Raw genomic sequence first — 9,397 nt, 5'->3', positions numbered from 1 at the left:
CGTTAGTCTTAAGTTAGATGAACACATATTTGAACGAAGTGATCCTAATACTTTTAACAGTGTTACTATAATACTGATGTGAAAGTTTTTCTAAAAGTCAAGTTGTGGCAGTTTTATATCCAGACCTTGTTCAGAATTTTTTGCTTTACATGTACACGTACACGTATGGACATATGTGTAGTTTACTAATGTCTCTTTGGAATTTATATCGTTTGGAAAATAGAAAATTTGCACATTCACTAAAAGAGTCTAAGCTTTAATGATTCTTTTGTTTTGTCAGCATCCCCTTACTCAGGTGTACGTGCTCATTCAGTGTACATGTAGATTCAAAATTGCACCATGTATCATTAACCAAGGCAGCCATCTTTATTGACCATGTGTGTGTCAAATCGCATGTAAACAAATCAAATACCCAACTCAGTTTCTTTAGTTTTTCTGCTTTATGGATTTCATTAGTTGCATAAGTCAAAGAGGAGTTGGGTCAGTCACGCAAATTCTGTTGTGTCATTTTCAAAAGTTTAAGAGTACCTAAAATTTGTTGAAAGAAAGAGGAACGCAATGAAGATTGCATGACATAAAAAGTTGGAGCAGTTGGAACTAGAGAAGAAATTGGCAGCGACTCGAGCTATTAAGCAGGTGTATGCAGCGATGGAGTCCGATGGCAACCAATCCATATCTTCACAGTTATCCACTGTCCCTGTCAATATGAACACATACAAATGTTTCTGCACTCAGGGAAATGGGAACACACTCCTTCATCACATTCATGTTACCCCAGTGAATGCAGAGTTGAGGACAGTACATCAATCACTACCATTAGTCAGGCAAGACTAAAGCTGCCATCAGCAGTCCAGTATACATCAGTCCCCCTACTCTAAAGACAGTGGATGGATGACAATCTTGTCAACCCTGGAGAAGCGTTTAATGCAATAAGCCAAGACCAGTAGGCAACAACCTAATGTCAACAAACGGCATGTTCCTTTAACTAGCTACTGTAGATAGCAATCCCAATATTCAGCGGGGATCCCCTCCAGTATTCCCTATGACGGAACTTTTTCAACTCCCTGATTAACAGCCAACCTCTTGATCCCAATACAAAGCTGAACTACCTCAATCAGTATGTGAGAGGAAAACAATGGCACCTAGTGGATTACATGTTCACCAGCTCTGAAAAGGCATAAGCAGATGCAAGGAACGTGTTCCCTTCACCAGTACACAAGGTCAGTGGCCAAGACTGGCACCAAGAGATTCATCAGGCCTCAGAGATTTCTCAGATTTTCTTGGGAAAAGGGAAGCAGCTTGAGCCACTACATCATGCCTAGGAGTGCTTGACCCTACAGGGGAGAATGCTAACATGACGGACAAACCAACATTTAACCTGGATATGAATTGGTGAGGCAAGATTGAAATCTGGAGACAGATTCATGGGCAGGATTTACTTTTCCTCTGCATTACGTTGCATCTCCACAAGCTTGAAGTGCCACAGGCTGTGTGCATGTAGATGACTGTAGCGGCAAAAGATTTACTGGAAGATTGTCTAGAGCCAGCTCTTCCATTAACTTACTGTGTGGTTCACTACTTTGATCCATTTTTGGTCCAAGGCCATAAGAGTCAAGTTAAGCACCAGTGAATCCTGTTCACTTGAATGGCTTCCAGGACCGTTCATCTTGAAACAGCAAATTCCTTGACAGCAGGTTCCGTCATCAATGCCCTCAGAAGACCACAGCAGGAGAGGCCACGTACCTCAACTACGTATGTTCTGGACCAAGGTCAACATTTATCAGTGCTCAAAGTGAAAATACCGGAGGTGGAGCAGGACCGAATCAATCATTACCTGTCAGAAAGAAACTGCACCTGGATAACCTTCATAATTGAACATTACACATGATAGTCACATGGGAGGTATGTGGGAGAGGCAAATAGGCACAGTGCACTGCATGCTAGATGATGAATGTGTCAGGACACGTGTTGACACCTGGTCATCTTTTGACTATGAAACCTGAGGTAGTTCCAACTCGGCCTGGAAAATTCCAGAAGACATCTATGTCCACAATGGAGACATGCAAATACTTGACCAGTGAGTTTTGGGTGCATGAGGAGAAAGGAGTTCCTGCACCAGCTTCAAGAATGCAAGAGGGGGTCACTCCAGACAGAGATCTACAAGCAGTTGGTGTTGTTTTATCTAATAAAGAAGGGAAGACTAGGAACCAGTGGCTACTGGTACTGGTAGTGGAAACCCACCTGACTGATGACGGACAAGGTCAGTAAAAGCTCCTGATGGCTGATGGCACACGAGACAACCTTTATAGGCAACAACCTCCAACACTTTCCATCACTCTTTGACAGGCTTATACACAAGCTTGTCTTGCTTGCGCTCACAGAGAAGCTAGAGACTACAGAAATCAGAGATGTCCCTTCCAATGAGTCAAATTAAGGATCCTCCAAGCAAAGACCCTGCAAACAATGATGATGAACCATTCAGTGCATGGACATTTGGTTTACTTGTTCTGTTGTTTATTAATGTATAGATTTCAGTTTCAAAGAGTCAGCTGTAGCTTTGAAAGTTGGTGGAACCCTGGAGCTATTAATGACTCCATGGTGGAACCCATGTAGAGCAGAAACAAAAGAAACAAATTACTTTTTCAAACAATTCCAAACCTTATACGACACACTTGACTATCTATTTAATCATTAAGTCTAGACACGAAAATTTCTTGTCTTCATTTCGCATTTGTGCAATGGAAAAATAATTCATTCAGTGACAAAGTTAATGTTTGATTTCACACAGCTGGAATAGACCATCCAATCAGTCACCTTGTGAATTTACTCTTACAGTGCACTAGAAATAAATATGAGGTACATGTAGGATGGTCTTAACAGTTAAGAATGGACTAGGAGAATGGATGCTGATAACTGATGCTAAGGCACAGTTTTTATTTCCATTTAGAAATACCTTTTGGGTAACAAAGTCCAAACAAGTTTTGAAAAATTTATACCAAGATGAACGTTGTGTTTGTCACGAGAACTGTTTTGGTTGGAAATGAGGCTGAAATCAGTAGGAATCAAACAGTACTTTCACAGTCCAATGTTGAACCACGGCCTGCTGAGCTTCTAATCTACCAGTTGAAGCAGGCATGCACCAAATGTGCTAATAAGCTGCAGTCTACATAATCAACTCCTTAGATGTGCTTCTGCCATAGAACCATTGCGTATTGGTCAAACTACATCACTGCATCATCTGTTGAAGCTGCCAGCACCTGTTACAAACTTGCATGGAAAGGAAAACTGAAGAATAGAATAAGAACAAGAAGCTTGAAAGTTCCAATTAAACTTACAACTCACCCCCTGTGATACAGATCACATCAGAATTGACAAATTTTGGGCAGAAGTACATGAAAGTGGAGAATGCTCAAATCTCAGTAGAATGGACCAGGCACTATAGTGCTTGCTTTCATGGCCCACAAATTGAAAGCTCCGTTAGTGTTATCAAGGATGTCCTTGAAAGCAGGAAATTACAGATGCAGGTGATGACCACCGTTTCTGCCATTCAAACCATCAAATATCAACTCGGCAGGAGTCGTAACATGACTGCTCTTCAGGTTTTCTCCAGACCAGATTACCTGCATGTAGATGTACATGACAGAGTTGACTCCACTCAGCAAACATATGAAAAGAGCTTACAAGTAGCAACAAGAAGAGAAAAAATCCAGCTTCTCATGAACTTGAAAAGAAGAGAAAAGCTATTGGAACCGGTAACTCTACACTCATGTCCAAAGCTCAAGCAAAGAAAGAACTCTTTGCTTCTGCATCAAGAGCTAAAAGCAATCAGGACAAAAGGGAAACACCGAAGTTTTATATAAGATGAAGGAAGGCCAGTTTTTTTAAGTTTCTCTGTTCTGCCCTTAGCAAAGCATAAGGAAAGATTCACTGTAGTAGTACAACTCTTCTGTACTTTAAGATCACTGAATAATTACATGAATATAATGGGATCCCAATACGAGCTTTTAGCGTCGATCTGCGCACTTCCGCATTTGAAAACGAGGCTGTATGTGTCAGCTTCAATTCTTAATACGATCAGACGATTGAAAGTAAGGAGTCAAGACACAAAATACATCACGGTATGTTAAATTCAGACTTTTCAGGCTGCAATTTTTGGGGGAAAGTCTTTCAGGATGACTCAACATGTACAATCAAAAGAGAAAATAACAGAAATTTACCACAAACTAACATACCTGCAATGGTCGTGTATCTTGTGCAGTGGGCGTGGTTTAAACTGAAGTGGCGTCACACTTATGAACCGGATACTGTATGTACTGTGTGGACTCCGCTGGTGCATGAGACAAAGTTCAACACAGAGAGCCTCGGTTTCGATGTGGATATGCCCAGACGGAAAACCATGAAATCCTGATTTCATGGTTTTCCACTTTTCATTAGTACCACTCACATGCCTGATTTATTAATACATGTTAATTCTTTGTATTTTATCCTGATCAAGCATCATCATGAAGTTTAATCTTCCTTCAGCAATATGTCACGTTTTTGCAAGTAAATGTACAGTACAAGTGCATTAAGCCATCTACAAAGCTCTGTAGGAAGGTAGAGTGGCCGTACAGGAATTGGAGTAGCAATGTCACTTAGGATAAACTAAGAATTCCTCCAAATTAAACATGAGGACCAAATCAAAATGGACAAATTGTTCAATTCAGACAAATACTTCACATTGCAAATCACAATGTACATACATGTATACAGATGCACACATAGGGGGAATGTACAGCATTACACAGCAAACATAAAAAAATACTTAAACTACACAATATGCATGTTGTAAAGCATGAATACTTTTTCCCTGTGGAATAATTCAAAACAAATGTGACACAATAAAAAGTATATTGCACAAATTATAATCAGACACATACACACAAAGCACACCCATTCTTTACAGACACTTCCTGATTTCTCTGGCTGTTCCTCATCATTTTGAAGTGGGTAACTCTGATCCCAAACTCCTCTAAAATTGTCCTTGAGAGAGGGGCAAACATCTGGACCTCTGAAAGTCCACAGTTGGCTTTCAAACCCTACATTGTGTGGACCTGTTTTTTGCAGCTTCACACACACAAGGTGTACAAATCAAAACTATCTAGTGACCACAACCATACACAAACTCTGCAGCGACGCAATTCCTCAGAACAAGAGAAGCTTCTTATGACAAATAGGCCTACTGTGACAATTGGTCCATCATCGCCCTCCTTTGCTGTTCGCTGCCAGCCACTTGATGACATCGCTGAGTCCCTGTCCATCCTTGGCACTGATTTCGAGCATGGTGATCGGCTGTGGGGCTGTATTAATAAGGTCATCCAGTCTCAACAGGTATCTCAACTCACCAAGGGGCACTGTCAACTGAAGGTCTCTACAGTAGAGAAGAAAATAAAAGGATTCCAGTGCCTTTCCAAAGACTATTTTCTTCTGAGGGTTTTTAGATCACCTTATCCCAAAATGGCTCTGAATGGGTAGATTCCATCCCCTGTATGTTTCTTCTGTTCTTGTTGCAACACTTGTTTTTAACAAGCCGGAGTTTTCCACTGATGTCTTGTAGCCATTTAGAAACCAAACAGTTCATTACATGTATATAAAATCTGATATAGGATACCAGTCTTGCATCATAGGTACTGGTACTTTTCCCATTGACTAAACAGGCTGATGGAGAATGATTTATAAATACAACTGTAATAATGAAGCTCTCGTCAGATTGAATTGATACAAAATGATACAAAAAGATCTGTCCTCAGGGATCTTGTGGGGGAAATCCCCTGTCCCAGCTATGAGGATGGGAAAAAGAGACCTTTTAAGGTTAATTTATGAATGTGCATGTATGGTCTCAATCATTTTGACATAATCAAGAATGATGAATCTTTTGTTGCATGTGATTAGTTCATGGCCTTTTATGAATTTGAAAAGAACACAATACAAACTTCCCTGCTGTGAAAAATATGAGCCTTGGTTCAAACAATGTGGAAGTTGAAACATGGAAAGATGAAATGAAGAGACTTGATTTGAACAACTTAGCGGTAACTAATTTGAATCAATAATGCCAGACAAAAGAGTAATTTTGCTAGACTGCATCACAAGTTCACAACTGTAGCTGTGCCATACAAGAGGGTCCTTCTGTTTGGCTTCAATACTGACACACAGACTTACACTTTATTAAGAAGGATGAGGACGTTGACTTTCTGCATCTTCTCTGACTGCAGTGTGGTCAGAAGCTGGATGCAAGATGCAGACACTTGACAGGGATTGGAGGCATCAATGACAAACTACAGTAACAGAGAGGAACCACATAATTGACAAATAGACGACAATAGATGACAACTGCTATCAAAAGGTTCATCTCTGGAACATGGAGTGGGCTCATTCTGGGCTTGCATCAATTACAATTATTCCGTATTTCAAAATTTGACCTTCCATTCAATTGTATATTCAACTATTCTGTCAAATAAATACCATTCATAAATACTTTACACAGTTCCCTATTCAACAACGCACAACATGACCTTGCATTAACATTTGATAATGCCCGCTGAGAAGTGATAACGATTCTACATAAAAACATGCTGGCACCTAGATACGAGGACAGTTTGACCCATTCGTATTAGTCAAGAGTCTGTGTGTGCTATGGCATGCAAAACTCGCCATGCACGTGCCATGTGCATATACATTGTACATGTAACTTCTGGACTACTTGCACAAGGAACATACCATAAAATAGACAGCAGTGTTCAGGAAACTGAAAGTAAAATTCTCGAACAAAATCCTTTGAAATTACTGATTTCTTTTGACTCTCCGACTAAAATGGTATTTATGAATGGAAATAAATACATGTATGTGCTTGGCCGATGTTTAAGACTGGCTCAGGAGAAAGAACGTTGATAAATGCCCTTGCCTACGGCTTGGGATTAGTCACATCCATTCTTCTGAGCCGGTCTTAAACACACATTTAAGACCAGCCAAGCACATTCCTAAATTACCAGTGACATTGGGGAGAAATAGCATCTTAAAGTAACAGGAAAGTAAAAGCAAACAGCATTAAATGTTATACAGCATTTTTGATGTGGAAAATGTTCAAAATTAGGTATTTTTGTCAATTTTTGAAGTTGCTGACATAACATTGTTGGGCATATCAGCTACCTTAACGTTTTATGCAACACCTTGAAATAAAGTTTTAGAATGCAATTTTGATACCAAAAAAGTTGACTTTTCCAATTTTGTTTCAGTACATTTTTTTACTTGTTTGACTTCAATAGTAAGCATTCAAATACACTACTGTACATGTACTTGATGTTCAGTTGAATATCAACGAATATACTGCACAGCACTAATGTGTAGGGAGACTGGTTTGTCTCAGTGATCACTAGTTGAAAGCTGGTTGCAAGGTATGCTGTGCAGATGCCTTACTTGCCTTACTGTCATGACTCAGGCAAGAAACAGTATTCTATGATGTTTATGATGGGAAGGATTAGGAGATCATGCAGATCAAAAATGCTTCTCTACTGACCCATCCAGGAGAAAATCTCTTGACTTTACTTCCCCTTTTCAAAGCAATCTTCAGATTGACTGACTCCTCGTAGGTCTTGTGACTGCTCAGAACAACCTTTCTGATTCAGACACAACATTCTGATGTCACAGGAATTCCCTCGAGTGTCCGACTGTCATTAAACTTCCAACATTTCTAAGATTCCCAAACTGTGCCTTCTACAACTTCTCAACAAATCAAAGACCACAGATGTAAATAGTTGATTCTTCATTTATCGACTGCACAGCATGCAGACGGATGGCATATATTCTATTTACAGACCATCATGGAAAATTTTCTGTATTGGTTTATGAGAGCGGACAAGGCAGTCCATAGGGTTCCACTGAAGTTCATTTAAATCAAATATTGTTCAATAAAATTCATCCTTTAAAATGCAGTGGCAAAATTCTAAGCATCCCAAATTTCTTACCATCAAGGCAGAGCAATCAGAGAAGTAATTATACCAGATTGGTGCCATGGCTCCACCTAGTTCCCTTATCGTCACCTCATTTCGCTTGCTGACATTCACATTTACCAAATTGGTACCAACCTATATGAATAAGAGAAGACTATGCTTTTCTCACACACGTACATGTAGAATGAAGTGTTTAATTAGTAAAACAATAGTTTCTTCAAACCTGCTTCCATTTTTTCCCACCACAAAATGTCCACAATTTTGTTTTAGGTTTTTCAATTTCTGGGGTCGAATTTGATTGATTTTTAAAAAGTCCATAAAATAGACATTCTTCTTCCATTGGCAAAGAAATTACACTTACATAAAATCTTAATACCATGATTTACAATATAGAGATTTAGAAAAAATAAGTTGTTAAAATATTAAAGATAACTGTTTATTTTCCCCAATATTAGTGGTGGTTATACATGTGACTATTAATGTACAACAAGAGTAGTGAATTTGCGTACAGAATTTGGAACAGTAGGCCTATTTTGGAACATATTTTGATTTTTGGTGTCCCAGCAAAATATTTCTGGTATCAATTACTTGAAGTTGATAGGCTATTTGACTCAAAGCTTGCGGAGTCAAAATTTATTATCATTGCATATACTTATACTCCAACTTACTGTAGGAATTGTTGATGGATTGTCTTCAGATTCTGATGTAAATGAACCTTTACTGGAGTAATGTAAAAATGAAGTCAAGGAGCTGTCACCAAAATAAAGGGCACTATTAAAACCAAATAACCAGCAGATTGCATGCTAGAGTATGACCAAGCTGTCACATTATAATTCTTCAAATTTAACGTTTCTGGGTACTGGTAATGCTCGCAATATAAAAATGATCTAGTAACAAATTGTGATGTTCTGTGCAAGGCAACAAACCACTAAGTCGAACTGGTTCCTAAATCAAACGATACATTTTGCTAAAACTGTACTTGCACAACTGACCACATGCAGTTAATTTTGGAGGACTTTTTGAATTTTACCTCACCAAATCTTTATTTGGCATATTTGGTGCCATGGTTGCATTGTCAACAACAAAAGCATGACCTGAATGATCAACCTGCCCCATACATGTACATGTATGTAAAGTACAAGTAAGTAATGCAATGTATAAGTAATGTAATGTACATGTAAAGGGAGAGATGAAGAAAGTCACATCCTGACAATGTACAATGTGGGGAGTCAAGAAAATATTTCAACAATTTTCCAACCAAATAGGAAATTTCTCTCAGTCCCAGATTCAGGTCAAGTTCTGCAATGGCTGACCTTACTGAGATGACATACACAGGGGCGGATCCAAGAATTTTTCTGGAGAGGAAGTCAGGCCAGAAATTTTTTTAATGTCTCATTTTTTGCAGACATGAC

The 9,397-nt window shown here is 39.0% G+C and overlaps 1 protein-coding gene across 1 annotated transcript; it reads right to left on the bottom strand.

Annotated features, from left to right (window-relative positions):
* Positions 1 to 1,435: 1,435 nt before the first annotated feature.
* Positions 1,436 to 8,989, bottom strand: arl16 (ADP ribosylation factor like GTPase 16). Its single transcript, XM_022233765.2, has 4 exons — positions 8,654 to 8,989; positions 8,001 to 8,120; positions 6,199 to 6,314; positions 1,436 to 5,410 (listed from the first exon to the last, which is right to left on the bottom strand). Exons 2-4 carry the CDS (start codon positions 8,046 to 8,048, stop codon positions 5,239 to 5,241), a joined length of 336 nt encoding a protein of 111 aa, XP_022089457.2. The 5' UTR covers positions 8,049 to 8,120; positions 8,654 to 8,989; the 3' UTR covers positions 1,436 to 5,238.
* Positions 8,990 to 9,397: the final 408 nt, after the last annotated feature.

The sequence above is a fragment of the Acanthaster planci genome, linkage group LG07 (genome assembly GCF_054643075.1).
Source record: "Acanthaster planci isolate LZ-2023a linkage group LG07, COTS_SCS, whole genome shotgun sequence".
NCBI classification, from domain to species: Eukaryota; Metazoa; Echinodermata; class Asteroidea; order Valvatida; family Acanthasteridae; genus Acanthaster; species Acanthaster planci.
Note: the sequence above shows the minus strand (reverse complement) of the source record. Positions and strands in the feature narration are given on the sequence as shown.

Coding starts and splice junctions, on each gene's coding strand:
- arl16 (XM_022233765.2), bottom strand. CDS start 8,048: ATGGCACCAATCTGGTATAATTACTTCTCTGATTGCTCTGCCTTGATG. Junction 6,315..8,000: donor CTGATTGCTCTGCCTTGATG/GTAAGAAATTTG, acceptor CTGTTACTGTAG/TTTGTCATTGATGCCTCCAA. Junction 5,411..6,198: donor CTCATCCTTCTTAATAAAGT/GTAAGTCTGTGT, acceptor TCTCTACTGTAG/AGACCTTCAGTTGACAGTGC.